The sequence below is a fragment of a genome, unplaced genomic scaffold (assembly GCF_019419815.1).
Source record: "Pyrus x bretschneideri cultivar Hongxiangsu unplaced genomic scaffold, Pyrus_bretschneideri_v1 Contig22, whole genome shotgun sequence".
NCBI classification, from domain to species: domain Eukaryota; kingdom Viridiplantae; phylum Streptophyta; class Magnoliopsida; order Rosales; family Rosaceae; genus Pyrus; species Pyrus x bretschneideri.
In genome coordinates, this window is record NW_025999524.1 from 2,483,041 (window position 1) to 2,507,807 (window position 24,767).

At 37.4% G+C, this 24,767-nt stretch overlaps 3 protein-coding genes across 8 annotated transcripts; 1 reads left to right on the forward strand and 2 right to left on the reverse strand.

Moving 5' to 3' along the window:
• Positions 1-5,964: 5,964 nt before the first annotated feature.
• LOC125477530 (transcription termination factor MTEF1, chloroplastic-like) lies at positions 5,965-7,252 on the reverse strand. Its single transcript, XM_048584703.1, has one exon. The coding sequence runs from the start codon at positions 7,050-7,052 to the stop codon at positions 6,102-6,104; it is 951 nt and encodes a 316-aa protein (XP_048440660.1). The 5' UTR covers positions 7,053-7,252; the 3' UTR covers positions 5,965-6,101.
• Positions 7,253-13,306: 6,054 nt separating this feature from the next.
• On the forward strand, positions 13,307-17,931 carry LOC125477549 (agamous-like MADS-box protein AGL30). 6 transcript variants are annotated; one of them, XM_048584748.1, is made up of 12 exons: positions 13,307-13,701; positions 14,089-14,341; positions 14,635-14,694; positions 14,784-14,802; positions 14,938-15,002; positions 15,085-15,100; positions 15,234-15,295; positions 15,420-15,516; positions 16,016-16,045; positions 16,146-16,273; positions 16,512-16,875; positions 17,442-17,931. In XM_048584748.1, the coding sequence occupies exons 1-12, from the start codon at positions 13,314-13,316 to the stop codon at positions 17,451-17,453; spliced, it is 1,494 nt and encodes a 497-aa protein (XP_048440705.1). In that variant the 5' UTR covers positions 13,307-13,313; the 3' UTR covers positions 17,454-17,931. The 6 variants fall into 6 exon arrangements, with proteins under 6 accessions (XP_048440705.1, XP_048440702.1, XP_048440704.1 ...); XM_048584745.1 differs by having other exon boundaries at positions 13,308-13,701; positions 15,998-16,045; XM_048584747.1 differs by having other exon boundaries at positions 13,308-13,701; positions 15,998-16,045; positions 17,445-17,931.
• Positions 17,932-19,366: 1,435 nt separating this feature from the next.
• Positions 19,367-21,286, reverse strand: LOC125477771 (expansin-A10). The gene is made up of 4 exons (XM_048585213.1): positions 21,130-21,286; positions 20,860-20,996; positions 20,447-20,759; positions 19,367-20,196 (listed from the first exon to the last, which is right to left on the reverse strand). Coding segments are annotated over exons 1-4 (759 nt in total). The 5' UTR covers positions 21,132-21,286; the 3' UTR covers positions 19,367-19,889.
• Positions 21,287-24,767: the final 3,481 nt, after the last annotated feature.

A 24,767-nucleotide genomic window follows, 5' to 3' on the forward strand; every position in this document is an offset into this window, starting at 1 on the left:
GTATTACCGACAGTGAGATAAATATATGCACGAGTAAAGTAATAGGTGATACAGAAATGTCCGTGTATGCGATGAGAGCTTTTCTAAAGATGACAGGACGGATTAGTTATGAATTAGTAGACAATGTTGTTAACTGGGAAATAGAAACGAACTCTCACTTGGTCCCCAACTTTTCAGACCAGCTATGGGAAGACAAGTGAAAACCATACATCACATGTGTGTGGATCGTGCGAGTGTGTGGGTATTCAAATATTGACAGGTACAAATGAACACTACTTATTAGTGTAAAGAATATGTTTCCCATCATCATATCTCTCATATCATCCGCCTTCTCTCACACCTTCTGTGCTTTCTTTGTTTTCTTCTCCCTCGGCCAGTCTGCCCCCTCCCCACATGTGCCCCCATGTTTGCACGTGTATAACTAAATCTCAGACTCTGCATGAGAGAACCATTGGCATAATTAACTACTTTGCTACCCCAAAATTAAAATGAATTGAACTGAAGGTATGTATAAAACTATACACTAATGATGTTTTAATTTGTGAAACTAAAATATGTTAAATTGAACAATGACACAAATATCACAGCTTGAGAAAATATACGATATTCATTATGATAGAAGAAAGAAAGTGCCTCAATTAAAAATAATTTGCCAGGGCTTTTAACCCGGTGTAATACAAAAAAATTATATGTAACATATACATTAGCCTATTAACAACTACTTAGGTTAAAGCATGTCCATAAGAAATAAAAAAGGATTATATATATATAAGATGATTATAAGTGGATTGGAAAATCAAACAATCAAGATGCATACATAACATGTGAAACGTTTCAAAAGCTTCAGTTTGTATATCACATAAACAACAATAAGAATTTTACATTTGGAGAGTGGATTTGAATAGAAAATTGTCGATCATGCAGTTGTACACATAGGGTATATGAGACATTTTTCGTGTCAAAATTCGTGTCATTCATGTTAATTTTCCTATTTCAGCAAAAGGTTTTTGTAACCATCCCTATAACATCCAATTTCCCTAACTTTGTCACTTTATTATTATAAATATTATGTTTTGGATCTTCAAATGATCATGAAGAAATTATAGCAATGATCGTTCAACTTTAACTCAATTGGAGCAATGGTCCCTTAACTAAAAATCCATGACCAGGTCCCTTAACTCATCAAAAAGTGTAGCTATGGTCATTTTCGTCAACTCTATTAAAACTTCCGTCAAATGAGTCACATTTCATGCACGTGAGGTTGAATTAAGGAGCAAATATAGAAAACCAAATGAAAAAAATCGCAGCAATGGTCCCTCAACTTTAACCCAATTAGAGAAATGGTCCCTCAACTTTAACCTAATTGAAGCAATGATCCTTAACTTTAACCCAATTGGAGCAATGATCCTTCAACTTTAACCCAATTGCAGAAATAGTCATCCAACATGAGTCATTTTGACATAAATCTGATAGAGTTGACGAAAAGGACTATAGCTGCAGGTTTTGATGAGTTAAAGAGACCAATATTCATGAATTTTTAGTTGAGTGATCATTGCTCCAATTAGGTTAAAGTAAGGGATCATTATTACAATTTTCTCATTAATCATACTGACATGATATACTCTTTTGTTGTTGGTTGTGAGCATGCACATATTGTGTATAAAATATGCATGTGTAAGAGAAAGGCAGGAGAGTGTCATAAAAATATGGAAGAGTTTGTTATATACTGAGGGCAAGTGAATGAACGAACATGCTTTTGGGGTGATCCATGTAAAGACACGGGAATAGGCTGGCTTGCTGGCTCATGAAAAAAAGATCACAAAAGGTTGATATACGTCCCACCATTTAAATTGTAGGGACTGCAGTGTTGTATAAGATTCTATTGAGTCCGTTCCTTTGGAGCTACATGCAAGGAAAACCAGTAGTGTCTCAGTTCCTATAGTTTACTCTCCCACCACTGCCCCAAGTAACAAGATCCAAACAAATTTAACTTGCACCCAACATATTAATATTTGTAAATATGATAGATAATTGGTGTAACAATTGGTTTCTAAAACATTGGATAGGATTTTAAGTAAGTATAAGAAACAATGAAGCATATATAGAATGTTGGATATGAAGCACATCGAAATGGAAGTGCAGCCAAATTTTGTCTGAGGGCACAAGAACATGTCGATATGGAATTCCCTTACCCACATCATGTGAATCCAAACAACTATTGAAGAGGGTTGTCTGGAAGCCTAGGAGAAACGTTTGAACTTGACCGTCATATATACGGCCTTACGTATTGTTACTAATCCACATTTTTAATATGGATGTAGGACAAAGTAGATATATTATTAGGCATTTGTGAGCTTTTGGTATATTGTCAAGTGAATTAACAGACACGTTATAACATGCATGAGTAGCTAGATTGAAAACATTATACGTCGATGTTGATGATGATATGTAAGCATGCATGCATGGATCATGATGTTCGTGTAAGCATGCATGTATGATGATGATGGTGACGACAACGACCGTGACGATGATATGGATATATAATAGGATGGGGATTCTCTCCCTCTTCCTTTTTCCCTCCTCTCCTTTCACAATTTTTTTTTCTCTCTACAAAGATGAAATTTTGAGCATTCAAACAGGACGGTAAGGAAAGTAAAAGAAAAAAAAAGAGGGAAGGCATCCTGGTCTAAGAACAAAGTCTACAAGACTAGAACCCCTTCAGTCATTCAGAATAAATAGAAGGTAGGGCTAGCTAGCTAGCTAATTCCGTGCGTGCTCAGGACCCAACAAAGGAGCTACAACTCTATGATCTCTACATTTCATCACTGCACCAGCTGATGAAGTCATGTATAGGTAGATGTTTCCAGATATGAACTACTGCATATACATGCATTATGAGAGAGAGAGAGAGAGAGAGAGAGAGAGAGAGAATGGGTTTTCTATCCTCGAAATTATCTGTGGGTCAAAATAGACATAATGGATGCTGGTTAATTAGATAAACTGACTGACTGGGGGTGAATTATCCAGAGAAGGGGGAGGCATCCAAAGCCATATGATGCCACAAGTAGATAGTAAAGGAGGTGAACTGTTGAACATGACGTACCACTCTCATAATTTGCAAATTCACTAACCCCATATATGGTAAATAAAGGTTGGTTTTCAGTTTTTACCCCTCTCTTTTCCATGATTTCGTTAAAAAGTTAAAAAGAAAAAAAAGGGTTACTATATAATTTAATTGGACCCCTTAGTCTCTCTTTGCTTGTTCAAATTGAATTCCTGTGAATATCTGATTCAGTAGTACTAACTCATCAGTAACGTGAAAAATATCAGAGGGCACAGTTAGGAAAAGGCCAAAGGGAATTGGGGTATAGCCGGGTTTTTATATTTTATTTTTGTACAATATTAATTGTGGGGGGCGGGGGCGGTGTGTGGGGTTGTATCATGTATCAGTGAATCTGTGTGTGTAAGAAGTCGAGTAATTGAGAGTCTCAGAGGTGTAAAAGGAGAAAAGGACGGGGTTGATTTTGTTTGAGATTTTCATTCATTGATTGGGGATGGAAGAGCCACAGCTTTGTGTACATTGAGGAATTGCTTCTGTACCTTATACTTTAGGTTTATTTTTTATTTAAAAAAAAAAAAACACCATTTATATTCCCCTGCATATATAGCTGCCATTCAACTTTAATTAGTCCGGATTTTAGAATGCTCCAAGATGTATATCATACCTCGTAATTCTTAACCCTTAAATCATTGATCAAAATGCAATAAGCAAAAATCTGACGACCAAAAGCACTTGAGAATAAGATATCCCGAATTCAAAGTTGAATCCCAATTTTTTTCCCCCTTTATCTGTCTGAGGAGATGAGAAAGGGGAACAACTGATCAATTGAGTGATTTTGTAGCAGAGGTCCACGTGCGTTGTGTTGCTTGCTAAGAAACGAAACAGAGCCAACGGTTCATGGTCGTACCTACACATAAAAGCCTGTCGTTGCTAGACAACCATGCATGTGTGTATGTGTATGTAGCCATCCCAAGGAAAATTGTGCTTAATTCATTTAGCTTAATTTGGTTAATCTGTTCATTGTTATATATATTTTTGTCCCATGATAAGTTACTTGAGACAAGGGAGAGAAAAATTAACCGATAATATAAGAGTTATTCTTGGAAAACTAATCCTATGTTGCATCATTTTTTACTGGGAAAATAACTTTAGGGGCATTTGACTATTTGAATTGTAAAATATCTCTCGTATAAACATGAGATGAACAATATTTTAGTCACACCTAACATAAACATCATATGATTCTATTGCATGAAAGTTGTCTTAGTGAGTTAGTCCTCATTGCGAACGGAACGTAATTGTATGTTGCATCACTTTTCTACTATGGGAGTGTCTCACTATGTCACCAATAACTAAGAAAACTTCTCGTACGGTCCTACCTTGTGTGAAAATTGTTCTAATCAAGCAGTTATATGACGAAAAGCCGGTGGTTTAAACATTCATATATTCATTTGATCTTTCTGGTATAACCTGCAGGGAAATGGGATGTTTATCCAAAAGCCTAATCAATGTTTAACGTGCTTATTGATACGACACCTTCATAAAGTTTGATAAATGGTGAGCAAGGACCATCGTATTGGTTTTTCAAATGCAGTCATGAGACTCATGACTCTTGGACTGTCCTGAAGAACCCCCAACTGTGATCATCTTCTGTGGACCTACTCCGCCAAGAAATTGCTTCACTCAATCGAAGAAGCTTCTGCCTGCACTCTGCCGTAAATAGTTAACACAAAATAGTACTTCATTATATTTATCTATGTATACGAAATCAAATGCATGCACAGATACAAATTGGTGCGAATCCTTGTGGAAACAAACTCATTTGTTTCCGTTATTTATATGATCATCATGGGATGCGTAATACCTCACTTTTAATGATTGCTGTGAAAAGCATTCAACCACTATCTAAACGGCAGATCAGGCTTTGTTTGTTGGGGATGTCCAGTCCAATCCAATCCAACCCCTAACCACATCCCATGTTTTACATCCCTCGTCTTATAATAGTAAGGTGATGAGCGAAACAGAGAAAAATAAGCATAAATTTTTTTGCATGAGAGTTCTCTTAAACAATAGAAGATGAAGCTTAATATAACTATCCACATTGATATAGTGAACTATTTTCATGCAACGATGATGCCACAAAATTAATTACTATATAAAATAGTTAAAACGCAGCATAACAGTGCGTAATTGCGTAATTGACTTCAAAATTGATACAGTAATTCCGATTGGATGTCTCTCTAGATTTTCATCTAGACTAACTCATCTAGTCATCTGTCATTAGGTTATTACTGAGAGGCCCGAGGGGAGGGGATAGAGAGCATCAAAATTCACAGCCCCTAAACCCTGCTTGTTATTATTGCTCAAAGTTTCTTAAAACCAGCAACCTCGATTGGTCATCTCAGAGAATAAAGGCTCACAACTTTGGTGTTAGAAAATATTGTCGGTGATTCAGAAAGTCCAAGAGAGAGAGAGGGATGGTTATTAGCCAACTGATTCATCTGATCTAACGGAACGTAACCCAAAGAGGTTCTTGAGCTGCTTGCTTTGATGGACAAACCTTCAGTAACCAGCCCAATCCTTCTGGCTCACTTCGCCAGACGATCGGCCCATTAAATAGACATCAGTGGATCTTGTGAATTATAGGAACTTTGGAGCTTGTGTGAACCTGCTACGATAGAATGGTTTGAACAAAAACGACTGGTACTCTACTTTTTACCATTTGTACAATCCTTTGATTTGCTCTAACAAATTGCTAGAAGAAAAGCAAGTTAGAAAAAAGTGTACATAAATCATTTCTCAAACGATTATCCCGATCAAAGTTCCACATCACGATAACCTACGTTAAGAAACGACTTCTTACTCTGATTTCAAGTACGTAAACATGTATTTGCAATTTTGCATACGAAAACAGCTTAATGTTTGATAAGGAGCATATACAAAACCAAATACCATTTTACAATCGATTTGTAAATATGACACAATCTCAACATTCAATTCCATATACAAAAATTTCTTAAGTTACAAGCAAGTTGGGCTATTAGACCCAGCTGCCCTCCGCGGATCCCAACCGCATCTCAATCAGCCGAGCGTTAAACTCGCCGTCGCTGACCTTCAGCATCTCCCGCAGCGGCAGCGAAAAGCCGTGCTCCACCAGCAACCGGTGCCTCGGCTTAATCTTCCCTTCCAAACTAAACGAAAAGTACTGCGGAAACCTCTTCAGTTCCCCCACGTCCCTCTTCATCTCCTCCAGAAAAAAGTCAACTTTCGGCTTGTAATTGTTGTTAATGCTGAAAGTCAACAGCCCCGGCGACCTTATCACCATGTTCACCACCTCCTCGTAGCTCAGCCCCAAGCTCTGCAAATACTCAATCTTGGGCAAAAGGGTAAATTGCACGCTCGAAACCAGCAGCACGGTCGTCTGGCACGTGATGGAGCTCCGACCCGAAAACCCCAATTCGGTCAGGAACTTCAATGCGGGTCGCAATTGGTAGTCCAAGTGCGAGACTAGGAGCCTCGGGCACCGGATTATGGACTTCCGGATATCCGGAAAGGGGATTCGGACCTCGGTCAGGAGGAAATCGAAGATTGGATAGAGGGCAGAGTGCGGGTCCACGGTGAGAAGCTGTGGGTACATGTCGAGGATCCGACCCTGGGCGGAGCGCTCGATGCCCATGGAGGAGAGGCATCCCTCGACGGACTTGAGGGAGGAGAGGGGGCAGGAGCGGAAATCTGGGTTTTGGTGGAGGGCCTTTTGGGAATCGACGTTGAGGTGGGTTTCTAAGTAGAGGACCTTTTCGCGGAAGAGGAGGCCGGGGTCGGCGGAGGTGCTTGGGTGGTGGGAAAGTGAGGGATAATTTGGTGAATTGAGAGTCGGCCTGAGGGAGTTGGAGATTGATTTGGGGACAGGGTTAGGGTTTTTGGAGGGTTTTGGAGTTGGAATGAGAGAAGCTTGGGGAAGGAAGGTTTGAGGCTGGATATGGCGAATCATGGTGGCGGACGGGGGCTGGTAGGTATGTGTCAATGTGTGTCCGAGGAAAAGTGACGGTGGACATCCCTTTATCCCAAATTAAAACGACCTGTCGTTGGCTCCTCCCGAAACTGCACTCGTAGTCCCTTTTTTTTATATGTTTTATATGATTTCACTTTCGGACTTGTATGTCGTTTTTTTTTTTTTTTTTTTTTTTGGTTGCATTAATTTGATGCATGTAGTTTATTAAAGTTGAGCTTAATTTTCTTATAAAGCGACATTACAAGTTTAATTTATATTAGGAAGAGAAAGACTGTTTAATCTGACAAACAGTTGGTTAATAAAATGACTTAATCACTGGTATAGTTCATCACTTGTAAGTTGAGCTTAATCTTATTTTAGGAGAAACAAGACAATAATAAAAGTAATAAAAAAAGAAAAAGAAACAATGCTTATTATTTCAAGAATAATGCTAAGCACATCAAATTTGTGCACAAAATGATGTGTCACTGATCAAATTTGTACTTTAACACAAATAGAAATTTGGTTAATAATTGTAATAAAAATTTATATAGTATAGAATATGCACCTGAGCTGAGAGAAATGTCACAAGATCTTTGGATCCGATCTTACCATTTATCGGGTTCCAAAAGTAGACCTGACAATTTCTTACACGACCCATTAACATGACATATAAACGATACAAAAACAACCGGTTAATTGGGTTGTGACATCCCACATCGCCCAGGGTGTGATCCTTATACGTATATTCTCATCCCTACCTAGCACGAGGCCTTTTGAGAGCTCATTGGCTTCGGGTTCCATGGGAACTCCGCAGTTAAGCGAGAAAGAGGCTTGAGCATTCCCATGATGGGTGACCCATTGGGAAGTTGCTCGTGAGTTCCCAAAAACAAAACCGTGAGGGAATGGTAAGCCTAAAGCGGATAATATCGTGCTACGGTGGTGGAGCGGGCCCGCGAAGTGATCTGCCCTGAGCCGGGATGTGACATTTGGTATCAGAGCCCAACCCTGGCCGTGGTGTGCCGACGAGGACGTCGGGCCCCTAAGGGGGGTGGATTGTGATATCCCACATCGCCCAGGGGTGTGATCCTTATATGTATATTCCAATCCCTACCTAACACGAGGTCTTTTGAGAGCTCATTGGCTTCGGGTTCTATGGGAACTCCAAAGTTAAGCGAGAAGGGGGCTTGAGCATTCCCAGGATGGGTGACTCACTGCGAAGTTGCTCGTGAGTTCCAAAAAACAAAACCGTGATGGAATGGTAAGCCTAAAATGGACAATATCGTGCTACGGTGATGGAGCGGGCCCGGGAAGTGATCCGTCCCTGGCCGAGATGTGACAGGGTCGTTATCGGGTCACACGATAAGAACGCATTAATAACGGATCCTTAACAAGTTTACACGAAAATGACAAGCGAGTAACCTATTTCAACACATTAAGAAAAAAATTATTTTGTTGATTTTAATGTTTTAAACTACTCAAAAAAAAAACTTATTATAAAATACAATAGCCATAGTGTATATGTATATATTTTATATTAAAATATATATTATTGTTTTATTATTCTACATAAATTTAAAAAAAAAAGGTTTTATTTCTTTTTATAGTATACTATAGGCAAGGAGTGAGATTAAAAAATTATAAAACACTTTAAAAATAAAAATATCAAGTATTTCAAAAAGAGTAAATTGTAGCAATGGTCCCTCAACTTTAATCAAATTAGAGCAATGATCCCTCAACTAAAAATCCATTACCATTGATCCCTCAACTCATCAAAATGTGTAGCTATGGTCCTTTTCGTCAACTTCGTTAGAATTTTGTCAAAATAAATTATGTTCGAAGGACCATTGCTACAATTGGGATATCTCAACTCATCAAAACGTGTAGATATGGTTATTTTCGTCAACTTCATCAAAATTTTGTCAAAATGGGTTATTTTGGAAGGATCATTGCTACAATTGGGTTAAAATTGAGGGACCATTACTCAAATTGAGTTAAAGTTGAGGGATCATTTCTCTAATTAGATTAAAGTTGAGGGACCAATGATAATGCATTTTTAGTTGAAGGACCACAGCCGCACGTTTGGATGAGTTGACGGACCAATGGTAATGAATTTATAGTTGAGGGACCATTGCTTCAATTCAGTTAAAGTTAAGAGACCATTGCTACAATTTACTCTTTTAAAAGTACCAAACACATTAAAAAAAAATGTAATAATACGAAAAATGTGAAATAATATGAAAACGTTTGTGATCTCATCCTTTATGCTTTGAGGATAGTACATCGTCATTTGAATTTTTAAAACCATACAAACCCTCATGATAGTACATCGTCATTATATTAAATACAATAAATGTATTCATGTCGGTTATAACCGACAGGAATTCTTAAAAAGAATTTTGAATCCAACGGCTAGTTGGCGCCAGTTACTGTTGGATTCAAATTTTTTTTTTCTTTTTTTAGGTTTTTTGGGCCTTTTTTTTTTTTTTAAATCTATTTTTTTCCTATAAATACCTAAACCATTACTCACAAAATTTACACCATTCCTACACCGTTTCAATTCTCACATTTTCCTTCCTCTTTCAAAAATCTATCATTCAAAATTTTTAATAATTTTGAAATGGTCTCATCTGCAATTAAAGGTAAGGCTTGACCTGAAAAGAAGATGAAGCTCTTTGCAAGGCTTATAAATGGGTTTCGGGAAGTAGTGTGAAGGGGAATTGTCAAACAAATGACAGTGTTTGGACTCGTGTGTCTAAAAAATACTTAGAGTCCTATGACGGCACCACTCAAGTGAATATTCGAAACCACGAGAGTTGCTCTTCAAGATGGAAGAAACATCTTCAGCCAAGTTCGAACAAATGACATTAAGCATTGTTAGCAATCGCAAGTAGACATGAAAGCGGCGCTAATTACTACAACGAAGTAAGTGTTTTCACAATTTATTTTAAATATTTAATTATATTACATTTAATTTCATAAATTAATTTCCTTTATTTGTTTTTCTAGGTACGCCAAGCGGAGGAATTGTACATGGACAGCAGCTCGAAACCCTTTCAATTTCACAGTTGTTGGGAAATTTGTAAAGGGTGGGTGTTATTTGAAGATCCACCACAAAGAGCTCATATGCCGGTGTTCGGAACTGCATCCTCAACTGCAGATATAGATGAAGATAGATCTCCAACCATTCAACAAATAAAGGTAGAAAATCCGTCTTTGGATGAAGGTTCCATACCCAGGTCTATGGGACGAAACAATGCGCGAAGGTTGGAGGAAAAGGGTAAGGCAAATGATGATTACACTGCTCAACATGAAGTGGCGGCCTCATTGCGATTATTGGCGGAGCAAAATGCCTTTGAGGCGGAATAAAGGAAGTGCAGGCATGAAGAACGGGTCAAACAAATAGAAGAAGAGATGGATGATAAGAATATGGAAAAGAACACTTCGAATTACACTCTAATGAGTAAGGCCTATTTTGATAGAAAAAAAAAGAAGAAATTATGAGCCGACGACAGTTGTTTACCTTTGACTATACTCCTACGATGGCGGATGATGAAGATGATGTTGATTATGGATATTAAATTTAAGTTGTTGTAGTTTTTAAATTTAAGTTAATATTGTTTTCGAATTTAATTTGTAGTTTTTAAATTTAATTTGTCGTTTTTAAATTTTAGTTGTAGTTTTTAAATTTAAGTTGTTGTAGTTTTTAAATTTAAATAATAAATTATGTTTGGCCCTATGACCCTCGGTTGGAGACGGTTTTTTGTGAGAGGGCTAAAACTAGCCCTCTGGCCCTTTGACATTCGGTTGGAGATGGAGGCAAATATGGCCCTATACTGTTCATTAAAATATTAGGCTATCTCTAACCGAAGGGTCAAGAGGGTTGAAAATAGCCATAAAACCGTCTCCAACCGAGGGTTAGGCCAGACGGCTCGTGGAATCTAAGAGGGTCCCAAGGAATCTGAAAGGGCTAGAGGGCCAGACCTGCAGCCAGCCAACCAGTCTGGGGCTGGCCAAAAAAATCATTATTTATGTCGATTATAACCGACAGGAATCCTTAAGCTAAAATTCAATTGCAACGGCTAGCTGACGTTAGCTAGCCGTTGCATTTGATTTTGTTTTGTTTTGTTTTTTTTTTGTTTTGTTTTGTTTTTTTTTTTTTTACAGTTTTATTATTATTTTTATTTTACAAAATTTTTCCTATAACTTCTATTTCACAAAATTTGTTTCATTTTATTTTAAATTCTATTTTTTTTTCCTATAACTTGTACTCTATTGTTTTATGGATGAACCCTGAATCATGATTTCATGGTAATTGAAAATTATTCAATTAGTATAAGTGAGATGCTGATTTCAATTAAGTTTGAATATTGATTATTGAACTCCGAATGAATATATTCTATGATTTTTTGAAATAATAAAGGGGTTATTTTAATTAAATTCGGATATAGCCCAAAATATCAAAGACCCTGGCTGCTACCAGACCAGACCTAACAACCCACCGCGATCCGAGACCACCCCCCCCAAACCAACCATCCAACAAGCCTGACGGTACTTGCTGCTTCCATGACCGACCGTACCACAACCCATGCATGCACGAAAAAAGGAAGAAAAGTACATAAACTTTATGCCCATTTTTGTCATTTAAACAATCTCAATTGTTTTACATTAAAATCAAACACTGTAACACTTTAAGCACTTTTACAATTATATTGTTGATTACATCCCACATTGAAATTTTTGGTTTTTAAGATGTTTGGTTACTTTTTATAAAAAAGGATAAATTGCTTTTGCACATTTAAGTTTAGGTGCAATTGCAAACTCATATATTATCTCAAAACATGCAAAGTTGTACACAAACTTACATTTTGGTTGTAATGTGATACATCAGTTGACAAATCTGTTAAAATGAACATTACGATGATGTGGCAATGCAACCCCATATTTTTTTGTGTATTTTTGCTCGCGTCATCATCCTCGAGTGGTGGTACTGCTCACCATTTTATTTATCACTGTTAAATATTTTATATTTTTTTGCTAATGTGTGGCTAGAAACCTGCCGACATGGATAGAAAAACAAATTAAAAAATTGTGGGGCCCTAGGCCTTCTCCGGTCCAACCCCCCGCCAGCCGTCGACCTCCCTCCCTGATCATCCGGGTACTTTTCTGGAAAAAAACATCGTCAACTAGTAGCAAGTGAACAATTGCTTTTAAGTTTATAAAGCCGTTGTTCAATGCTAAATGTTAAAAAATTAATAATATAAAATTGATATGTGGACCGATGAGTCAAGGAGAAAAGAAAAGAGAGAAGATGGTTCTAGAAAATTAGTAGATTTGAGTTTTTTTCCATGATAAAAAATATTAAATAGAATAATTTTTTAATAATAAAATATTCAAAATTGATTAACATAGAGACGTTTTAGAGATGAAAAATTATAAAGACTAGTTAAAGAAGTTTTCAACACTGTTCACATGTTAAATTAGAAAAAAATTAACAAAATTGTTGAAGATCCTCTAATATGGTGAATTAAAATTTTCTTGATTGGATTCTGCAAAAAAAAAACAAATCTAATGATAAAACAAACGTTATTTTTCAGGGAGGAAATTGTTGTTTGCATTAAAAAAAAAAAAATCTCATTTTGCACTCTTTTTAAGTGTATTTTTTTTAAAATATAAAAAGTTTAAAATAAAAGAAGAATTTTGAAGTGCTAATAATAATTTTTTTTTTCTTATCTTGGCCAAATTTTATATCGATGCTGGCAAAATTTGAGTGAACAAAAATAATTTGGACTTTATTTACAAATATTCACCTTCAATCTGACGAGTATTACAATTAATTTCATTGAATTGTATAATCATACGTAGATAACTGCATAATTAAACGATTTCCCACCATTTAGTTGTTTTTCAAAAGGAGGTGGATTGTCTACCCTCCCATTTCTATACTCTCCTCATGTCCTCCTGTTTGTGTAGTCACAGTTAAGCCACGTTAACATTTTATATTCCTATTACTTTTTGTTTTATTATTTTTATAAAAAATTAATATAAAATGTTAACGTCGCTTAACCGTGATCACACATCACATCACAGAAAGGTATAGAGAGAGTTTGGAAATAAGAGGGCAGATAATCCATCTCCTTTTCAAAATGGCCATAAAGACATTATCTTCTGTATCAAAATGTGAGGGAAGGCAAGGGCAAAAAAGTCATTGCACAAAATTTAAGTTCCAAAACCCACTGACTGACGACGACCCGGAAAAACATGTTGGAAAAACAGAAACCTGCGTGCGATCAGAGGACAGAGAGTCGGAGGAGGAAGGAGGAGGGCGATGGAGACACAAAATTAAAAGAAATTGCTTTTGGTTGGTTGGTTGTTTTGGGAATTTCCGACGTTTCCGATTCTCCCGCTAATTTCGTTTACCCGAATTTTCCGGTCACCCGGTCGTGTTATGCAAAGCTATATGTAAGCTCACACACACCCTTCTCTTTTTCTCTCTCCGTCTCTCTCTCTCTGCCTTTTGAATCTCCTCCCTGTTGGCTCTCTCTCTCTCTCTCTCTCTCTCTCTCCCCCCCCCCCTCTGTGTTCCGACATTTTCCGACGTTTGGATTATATTTTTCTAAAAACTCCCCTGTTTCATTTCCTCTTCAGGGTGAGTTTCCATTTTTTGTGTTTTTCTAGATATCCCTTTTGCCTTTTACTATTTATGCCTTATTTTTCTCAAATATCTTCCACAAGTCTCTGATTCTCGGAAAAGGTATTGTCTTTCGATTTTTAGCTCCAATTCTCAATTGGGATTTTGTTGAATCTTGGTTTTCTTATCTGGGCTTAATGCAATTTTAATCACCCCTGATTATGTAAGATTTAATTTGGTGATTGGCGTTGATAAATTTGCAAACTTTCGGTAGCATGTTCATATCCTGCTAATATTTGTTTAGATTTTTAAATTGGTTGCTGAATTATGTGAGTTAGGACATTGAATTATGTGTGGTTGGATATATTGTGATGAAGAAATGATTGGTTTTTGTGTTTGGGGTAGGCTTTTCGATATTTTGGACTGTCAAAGAAGGGGAGTTTAAGCGTAAGATTCGCGGTCGAAAGTGCAGGATGGGAAGGGTAAAGCTAAAGATTAAGAGGTTGGAGAATACAAATGGGCGTCAAGCAACATATGCTAAAAGGAAGAACGGCATCATGAAAAAGGCTAATGAATTATCTATACTTTGCGACATTGACATTGTCCTTCTCATGTTTTCGCCGACTGGAAAACCTTCTTTGTGCAGTGGCAAACGCAGGTATGTATCTACAACTGTACATTCATTCTAATATAGTAACAAATTAAAGAATTTATAGCCTGTTTAGAGGATAGTATGTAAAGACGCGCACAAGGTTTTTGTATTTGCGTTTGAAAACTATGCAGGTTTATCAGATTAAGCTTTTTAGTTAATTGAAGCAGTTGATTTGGGGGGATATGTTTCATGTGTAAGGCACCTGTGTGCATCCGTCTGTAAGAATATAACATTTCGCTGGGAATCAATCACCATTGTCATCAGTAACTCGGCCTTTTCTTTTATCTTGTTGAGTTTAGTAGCATCGAAGAGGTTATAGCAAAGTTTGCTCAACTTACTCCACAGGAAAGAGCTAAAAGGTAATTTCTTCGCTCAAAGAAACAATCATGTATCTGAATTTAAGTTTCAAAGTATCCTATCTAAATTTAATTTCTTTGGATTCTAACAGGAAATTGGAAAGCCTCGAAGTGAGTCCCCTTTGATAACCTTGTATTTATTTATTAATGATGTTATTGTTCTCTATTTTTTTCTTTTCGGATATAACCTAGATACTACTACTGCTGTCTCTTACTTAATTTTCTGTTTTCTTGTTGAAAGTGTAGGCACTGAAGAAAACATTCAAGAAGTTGGATCATGATGTTAATATACAAGAATTTTTGGGTACAAGGTACACAAGCTAACACGGGGTTAAAATTTTGTCAGAAATCATGGAATTACAATTAATATGTTTTCTTTTCTTTTTGTTTCAGTTCTCAAACGATTGAGGTAAGAATGCAAACCCATATTTCCAGTGTGATATTTCACCATTCGAGTCTCTTGGTCTTAACTTTTCATTGTTGCATGCTTTTTATATTCCTCTCTCTCTCTCTCTCTCTCTCTCTCTCTCTCTTTTCGACAGGACCTGAGTAACCAGTCTAGCTTATTGCAAACCCAACTTTCCGAAATAAAAAAGAGACTAAGGTGAATACCTGAAAATTTGGGCTGGAGAGCCATATTTTACGTTTCATTAATTTATGTTCCAGTGAAATTTTACTATGGTCTATGCCCCCTTAAACAAATGCTTTACCAATCTTGAATTCTGCAGCTGCTGGACTAGCCCTGATAAGATCAACAGTGTAGAACAGTTGGGGCAAATGGAAGATTCACTTAGAGAATCGCTTAACCAGATTCGAACACATAAGGTATCCTCTGCATCCAAGTGTAGGTTAAATAGGTTTCATATGAAGAAATTTAGTGTATATACCCGCCCGATGTTAGAATTCTTGCGCTTGACAGGGTCGAAACTATGAAGTGTTCTCATTGTCTGGTTCAAAATTTTTAAATTTTTTAAAATTATCTGATTATTGTAATTGGCCTAGCTCTCCAATATTATATGCTACTGAAATGTTACCACTGATAATTGGAAGTTGTGGAAACGATGTACTGCCTTAGACTGTAGCAATTTAGAATTTGATTACTTATTAATTTGGGAATGTATGTGAATAGTAGTGAGTATGACATCATTGGAGTTTTAGCAAGAAAGCGTTGACAATTACATACAAATGAGGAGTGTATAATTTTCTGAGTATCCTTTCTCTGTAGTTTTCAAGTGACCTTGTGCTACCTTTAGTTCTGATGCTACTGCACCTCTTGATACTATGCAATCTAATTTTCCATTGGCAGGAAAATTTACAAAAGCAGCAAATTATGTCGTTAGAATGCACTAGTCAGGTAAAGCATTGCTTCTTTTCTGTCACAAGAAACCTTGTTAAGGTGTTATTTACTTACTGATATTGGCAAACATAATATCTTTATGGTTCTCATTTTGCAGTTCCAAAATGGGTTACATGTACCCTTCAGCATGAATGCTGAGCAACAGTTCCAACCTTTGTCATGGATTCCGACTAATGACAGCCGACATATGGTTTTACCTGAGGACACGAGCTTGCTTCCGCATAGGTGGGTGATTGTTCGGAAGTACATACTAGCTCTCCTAGGAATTTTTGTTGTGTAAGATGAAAATATAGTTGAAAAGAAAAGCAACATGTTCTATGATGAGATGAAGTTCATTATAACATAGAACATTAAATGGCTCCTTCATCTATTTCTTTGTTAATTAAAAAAACTGTGAAATTCATCTAATGGTGGATTACTTTATCTTGTAAGTGTTACTCACTGGAAGAATCTCCTTTCATAGGGACATGGAATGCTCAGCAAGTTCCTCCTTTGGGAGTTATTCTGGTTACCTTGGCACAGGAAAAAGTCCAGAGATTTCAACTTCTGAACAAGAAAACGGTATTCTTAATGACTTGAGCAGAACCGCACCACTGAGGCTACAGCTGGGTGGGCAATTTCCCTATCTGCCGTACAATCTTAATATGATGACTGATACGAAATTCCAACCACCGGCAGAAATGAGTCCTCAAGAAAATCCTGTTGAGTATCATGTTAATGGAAGCTTTGAAGCTCCTAGACCTGAGTTTTACCCTACTCAGCATAGTTGGGCTTCTACATCTGGTCCTTGTGCGGTTACCATGTTTGACGAGCATTTATATTCCCAGGTCAGTTTTTCTTCCCACATCTTCTCAATTAATTTTGGGGTGTGCTATCCACACACCCTAAATTACTTCTCACACACCCCTTGTTAATTTCTGTTCGTTGATCTTCTTCAATTCATCCGATCCGACGACCAAAAATTAGAAGGGTGTGTGAGAAGTAAAATGGGGTGTGTGAATATCACACCCCTTAATTTTTCTTGCTTGTTACTAGCATGGCTTCCTTTGCTGTATATGGCTGAAGTAGCAAATTACCTCGCATGGAAACTAGACTTTGCATTTTATAATATTGCTTTCTCTATGTATATTATACTGTAATGTGATTGTCCATTCGGCTAAAATGTAATTCAATTTATTTTTCTTTGCTGATAAACTGCAAAGTCAATTGTTTTCCTCCCTGTTGTGTGACCTGGCATATTCTACCTTAGAAAGCATTTCTGTATTCCGTTGACAAACTGAAGTACATTCGGTGGTTTACTTCTCTGTAGTGCAAATTTGCAATATTTTGTCATACTAATTCAAAGGTTTGCTTCTCTGTATTGTATTGAAACCATCTCTTTTGCTTGATGCAGCAGACAAACTGAAGTCCATGGGTGATTTTGTCGTTCATCCACCGATGGGGAGTTGCTGGAGAAATCTGCTCGAATGCTTGAAAAACCTATTCATTCATCAAGGTTTTTGTGGTCATTATATATTTTTTTGTCGTGGTAAAATAGAAGGCAACCACCGAGTGTACAGCGCAGGTTCAACGCATAAACGGCCCTGTCATAGTCATTAGTACCCTTGCGTGAAGGAACGACGGTGCTGATGCCCGAAGAATGAAGCACCAAACCTCCAACGAGAGATCAATTATACGTTCATTATATATAGAAATATAGGTGTTCTGTTGAGTGTTTTTTTTGCTCCCTCCTCACCCCCATGTCTTGGCTGTCAAGTTTTCTAGTGGCAGTTTAGGACATTGCCTTCCCTTGCTTCCCCTCTCAGTAATCTGAGCTGTAAATAAAAGTACATATAACAATATACAAAAAACATAACATATTGGAAAAAAAATTTACAATTCCATTTTTGTGTGTGTAAATTAATGTCCACTATTTCTTGTTGCTGTCTTAGACACTGGAAAACATCAGTTGGAACCACAAGGCAACTATCTGCAGAATAAGGTCCTACACGTGCAAAAGGCCATGCTGAATCTTCTCTTCTTCGTTCGTGCCAATTTTACAGACGTCCCTGGAGGGACATGGTTTCGGTTTACACTTTTTAAAGCGTGAAAATTATAAACTAGAAATTGAAATCTAGAATCCAAAAATACATATTGACCGCTATCATTGCATGTGGGTCTCATGTATATTAGTAAGTACGGGAATGTTTTATTGATATAAAAGTATACGTGTTCTATTCAATACACATGAACCGCTACAATTCCATGTTGCTGTCTGTCGAGTGTCGATACACACTGCAAAACATTTAACTGGAACCACACAAAAAAAAGTTTGCTTTATGTGGAGTTTCCTGCGTAGGTTTTCTCTGTGGTAAGTCTTTTGTTGCTAGCTGGTATGAATCTTTCAGGCAATCTATTTTGAAAGGGACATGGAAAGCAAGGGGACAATGGACGAGACATCGAAATTTTAAGATGAAATCTTTACGGAAGATTTTTTACTCCAATTCATGTAACGTTGTACAACACCAACCAAATATTCAGTCCCACCACTCAAAATTTCTGGTCACAGATTTATTATATTTGCCTTGTGAAAATAGCTAGATTTCCGGTGGTTAATCTCATGTCTTGTGAAATAACTTTGGTTTACTGTTTCTTGCTTTGGGGGGCTGTAATGTAAAGGACGGAAGAAAATATCTCAGTAGGGCAGCCTGACCGCATGATTGATCAGGTCACACTCACAACGGAACATGCCCTCTTACGTTAGGGTACCATCTGCCTCACGTAGTTACAAATTCTCAGTGAATGATAATCCTACTCCCTGTGAGTGGCTAACCAGCTAGCGAGCTACGTAATCATGCTTTCCTACTAGATTTCCTCTCTAAATATCATGAAGTTATGTCTAATGTAGGCCCTTTTGGTATAGGCTGTTTGGTTGGGTTAGATTCACTATTTGCTACCCGTGTTGATTATGGATAGCAGGCCCGTACCCATAGATTCATGGTTTTTCTCACATTTCCATAGTTTGAATTGAGTGCTACGAGTACGAGCACACAACTCTAATTAAATGGTGTAACTCATATTTTTATGCACAAAAAAATTGGGGCTCTTAATTTGTGTGAAACAAAAATCAGAATTTTTGTTTGTGTGAAGTGCGTCAGCGGGAAGAGTTAATAAAGACGTTCAAATTCAAGTTTTAGTTGTTTGAATTGATTAATCTTTACGCTCCGAACAGTCAAGATTGGATCTCTGTCCGAATTATTAAATTGAAACAAGCACAAATTAGATAAAAAATAATTGATTGTTTGTTTGTTAAAGGAGAAATAAAAGAGAAGCAAGGAATAATAAATTAGCAAATCCATTACTTAGTAGAAAATGGAAAATTTACATTTAGTCTTCAATATTCAAATATAACAACCAAGGACAATACTGAATTACAGATCAGCCTCGGCTGATTTACAACAATGCCCCTCCAAAGCAAGCCAGAATGCGAATGGCGGGTGGTCAAAGTCCACAACCTCTGCCAACTTCCGCTTTTACAATTACCGCAGAAGTAAAAAAAAAACAATACCCAAGGAGTTAGGGTTTCCAAAGATGGTAGGGTACCCTACACCTAAAACACATATTAACTTAAAAATTAAAATTTGATGAGAGAGAGCCCTTTTAAAATAAGCCCTACTCACTTTTGACCGCAGAGGCCAACGACCTTGACTCAACGACTCAGAATACTAACTAATATCTTAGTATACTTAAGAGTCATACTAATCTTAATTAAGATTTAATACTCAGTATATATATTTAATGACCTAGGAAGTGGGTAAGGACTAAGGATAGAGGGTAAATTAGATGGCGGGGTGGGGGTGACCTAGCGGAATTGGGCACCACTGTAGGTCTGCCCAAAGGACCACCCGGCTGGGGCAGCATTGTACGACACAACAGTACGGCCGTCGCTGGTTGTGACCTTGAAAGAGAGGGCTTGGCCGTTGAGGTAGCTGTTGGATTGCCAGTTTTGCCCCCAGTTTCTGGACATTGCTTGCCAGCCGGTTCTGGACCCCTTGATGGAAACAGAGTGCACATCACCGGCACCACCAACGTTTGTGATGAGGACCAGGTTGAAGTAGGAGTGACCGTTGATTGTGAATCTGATGCCTCCCCTTCTCCTGCAGGGTACCCTACAAACCCCCAACAAAATAAAATTAGAAAAGTATTCCAAACTTCTGTGACTCATTAAGGGGTAAAAAAAAACCATCCATATGCATTCTCCAAACAAAATTTTCGTTGTGAAATTCCTTTAATGCCCTTTCATTTTAAAAGTCTGGATTTTGTTAAAACCCAAAAAAATAACCCACAACAAAATTAGTGATTTTTTGGGATAAAGTTTGGATCTTTAACTATGAAACTTGAAATTTCAGTAGGTTTTACCTTCTGTAGGACACTGGCACAACTCCAGCTTTGTATTGGGCAATGTGCTGGAAGATAGGCTGAGAGAGGTCGAAATGGTGCTGGGGAGGGTTGCACCAGCCGCCGGCATTGTTGGGGAGGGCGTTGTTTGGCGGGCAGAAATTGGTGGCGGTGACCACAATGGAGCCTGGCAGGCACCACTTGGGGTCGTTCACACACCTAATCTCGTAGCAAGATCCGCACCCCAGCCCATTGTTGAACAGAGCAGTGCTCAGGGCCGCCGTGTTGGTTCCGTACCCCTGGCTGTAGAGGTTGCCGTACCCACAAGCTCCGCCTTCAGAAACAAAATCCCAAAAATTCACATAGGTCAGAGAGAGTGCTTAAAATTGATAACAGGAAGTAAAAATGGAATCTTTTTTAGTTTTGGTGCATACCCATTGTGCCAGAAGCGTCACCGCCGCCGTAGAAAGTGGCGCGAGCGTTAACCCACCCTCCGCCGTAAGCATGCGCAGAGGCCACCAACATTGCAAGAATACCCACCAAGAAAAACCCAGATGGAAAAGTCATTTTCCTGCACACATAAGTAAAACCATTCAGCATTTTATGTAACAATGCATCATTTTGTTTGTTATTTCTAACTAAAAAGGGAAATGAGAGAGAGAGAGAGAGAGAGAGAGAGAGAGAGAGAGGGACAAGATTATTACATTTGGATTGGAAACGAATGAGATTTGGCAAAAACAGGGGAGAGGAGATGAGAGGAGGCAGATGAGTGAGGAATGTAGGAGGGGGTTTGGGGGGATTATATAGAACTTTGGGGGTAAGGGGTAGGTTTGTTTAGCCACCATGACCAGTGGGTCACTGACAGACTTTTAAAAAAAAGTATTGATTTTCTGTTAAGTGTTTGGGAGGGGACCATAAACTGCTAGGGGGCTAACTGGTTTTGAAATAGTTAAAAACACGACCTTTTGAGGTGGAAGGGCAGTTTTGAAGGACAAAGCGTGTGGTTTTGTGGGGGAAATTTCCCAAATGCAAATGAGAGATGGCCCTTTTTTTGGGGTTTGACAGATGATGATTCTATAGAATGCATATCCTCGCATGCAAGCATTGCCCATTTGCCGCAAATACCCCTTTCCCTCCTTTATGCTTCTCTCTGCTTTTACTTTTCCTCTTTTTTTCATTATTTAGATTATTATTATTCTTTTGTCTAAACGATTTTTAAACTAATTTAGTTTCTGAAAATTGAGATTCGAACTTAGGTAGAAATGTGCTAGCAAACCGCCCTATGCCAACAAGTATAATTCACACCTAGCTTAATCTGTTACGGGAGAGGAAAAGAGATTCAAACTCAAGCGCAAGAGAGCGAACTGACTGTTATTGATCGATTAAAAATGAAACAATATAGATTTATTAAGATATATTAATTCACTCCGAAAAGCCCTTACTCACCACAACAACCATTTTAAAACAGCTCAAAGAGTTTTGGTGAACTGGGTTTTCTTGCTGCGGACAGAATCGCCCTTACCTAACAGAAAGCTTCCAGCTTTCTTTAGATTATTGCATAACTGAATGTGCATGAATAAAAATTTGCAGGGCTGATTTTATTTCTGCACCACAAGCACAACCCTGCTGTCCCACCCACGAGAGAGAGAGAGAGAGAGAGAGAGAGAGAGAGAGAGAGAAATGTGTTGTGTCTGTGTCCCTCTTGTTTCTCTGCAATGGCACACATTGAGACACACGTCTCACACAGTTAGAGAAGCTTTTAATTACACAGCCGTTTATTAGGACTTGGAGAAGGAAAGGAGGAATTCAATTCCCAAATCTTTTCTGGTAAACGAATTGAATGAGCATTTTTGACCCATGAATCCATGAGAATTTCATCCTTCATTAAATGGCATTTCTTTTCTGTAACAATTATAAAAAAAAATCATGAGCAATTTACATGAAACAAATTCATTATTATCGAGATGTTTTGATATAATAAATGTGACGATACGTAACCGAGGACTTGTTATATATAATTTTTATTGTAGTTATATATTAAATTACTGTAATCTTCCTTTCGTTTTCATGTGAATAGGTTGGGTTACAACAGAGGATGATTCTGTCAAATCATAACAGGAAGAAAATCTGGAAAAAAACAAAGCAAAAGGTCCACGTACACATGCAGAAGCACATGGGTGATGACATTTTTAGCTGCTTACGTGTCTTCTAGTTGAACAAGACCTCCATCTAATTAAATTAATTCCCAACTTTTTATTTATTTATTTTCTTTACTTGCTTCCACTTCAAGACTGCTACTTTCCTTTGCCTCTCAAATGTGATTAACAAATCATACGAATATCATTAGACAAAAGAATTACAAAATAAAAATGTTAATCGCAACTAAGTGAACAAAAATGTGCAGCCATTGGTGAACCCATGGATGGAGGCCGCATATGCCTATTAGGGCAGCTGTTCCCACTCAATTCTTTTTATCTTGAAAAATGTACTAATTAAAACTACAAATTACTTATATATACTCATAAATGAAGTCTCATTCCAAACACAACACAACATGCGCTCTCACGTCCTATACTTTTCTTATCCTTACACCCTTCCGAGCCATGTAAAATTTTCATTAGCTAATGGTTTACAACTTTACCGTTCTAAACACCAGTTACCCAAAATCATGTTGTTGGACAATAATTTAATATATTGTATCAAAATTTTAATTTAATCTCATGGCTCCGTCCAGGATGCATCGTTACGGTGGACGCAAGTATTCTTTTAGGTTGCTTTTTCAATACAACAATATTTAACTCGAAATAGGGTGTGTGGGTAAGCAACAATATGATCTAACCATAACTAGATATTGATAATCGTCATCTAATATGAATTAAATTTGAGACCTTACACAAGTAAAAGTGAATACTATAATTGGTAACGCCAATGCCTTAATTTAAAAAGAAAAACACACATGGTGGTTGTTGTTTGACTTATGAAATTAACACAAGTGACAAACCTGTGAGCGGCTTCTAACTATGGGTCTGTTATCTTGCTCCAACATTTTCCTCTGATATTTAATTAATGGTGGTTGCTAATCACATAATCTAAACACAAGATCTTAAATCTTGATTATTATTAATAAGATAAGATTTGCATGGAATACGACAACGTCTCGAGTACAGCTTGGTTGGCGAAATATTAAGAAGACCATGATTCTCGGCATTAGTGTTTTAATCATCTTAACTAGTGTCCAAATTACGGAGTAGAAAATTGAGGTCTTGTACGTAATTCATGGTAGCAGCAGTAACCATGCTCATTGACTTCAAAAGTTTTATTTTTTACACGCTATTTCTCATATTGTACGGCTTCATTATCATGTGTACCGTTCACAAAAACAAAAGAAAATTGGCAATTTGAGGCAAGTTTAATCGTAATTGAGATGAGTTTTAATGGAGGATGTTTCGAGTTTGATTCGCACGGATGAGAACATGCAAAGTTCAGTTGTTTGACATATATGCATTAGGTGTGTCAATGATAGTATTCCCACGTCGGTGAGGGATCAAAAAATACAAGTGCTTATAAGAGGTTGAACTACTTTTCATATTACCATTGGTTTTCTAATGAAACCTCAACTTCTTTATGGTATCAGAACAGGTTGGCTCACGTGAGAAGCTCAACGGTCACATGGGTTCCACGATACGCCGTTTGTATTGTCCACGTGTTAGGCTTGAAAATTCACCATACGTGAGAGAGGTGTGTAAGAATGTGAGGACAAAGTGCCACATCGATGAGGAACCAAATCATGCAAGGCTTTATAAGAGGTTGGACTACTTATAACATTGCGAATTAATTTATGGTGGAACCTTGCGACTAACTTTTAATTTAATCTTTTTTATTACGCGTATTAAAATATAATATTTGATTTTTTTTTTCCACAGACTAAAATATAGGACAATCTATATTAAATTTTAAGGTTGAAAATTTAAATACAGAACACCAGATAAAATGCAAATCCTTTTAATCAACTGAATTATACGCATTGAAGAACAATTTAGAATATAGATTATCGTGTTTGATTGCGGTAAAAGTAACATTCTTGGCACAGGCTAACTTACTTTAACTACGTGGATTTTTCAAGATACGTGCCGATTGTCTGGTGAAAGAGACTCATTGAGGCCTTTAACGGCGCCAAATTGCAGCTGCTGCACATGCAATTGTTTGGCTTATTGTCCTTTTTTCAAAACCCATTTGGCTTCTCTCCGATTCTCCTTTTTAATTTTTTGTTTTCTCATAGATTTTTCCACTCAGAACCATTAAATTATAAAACCCAGATGAAAATAACACAACATTGAAACAG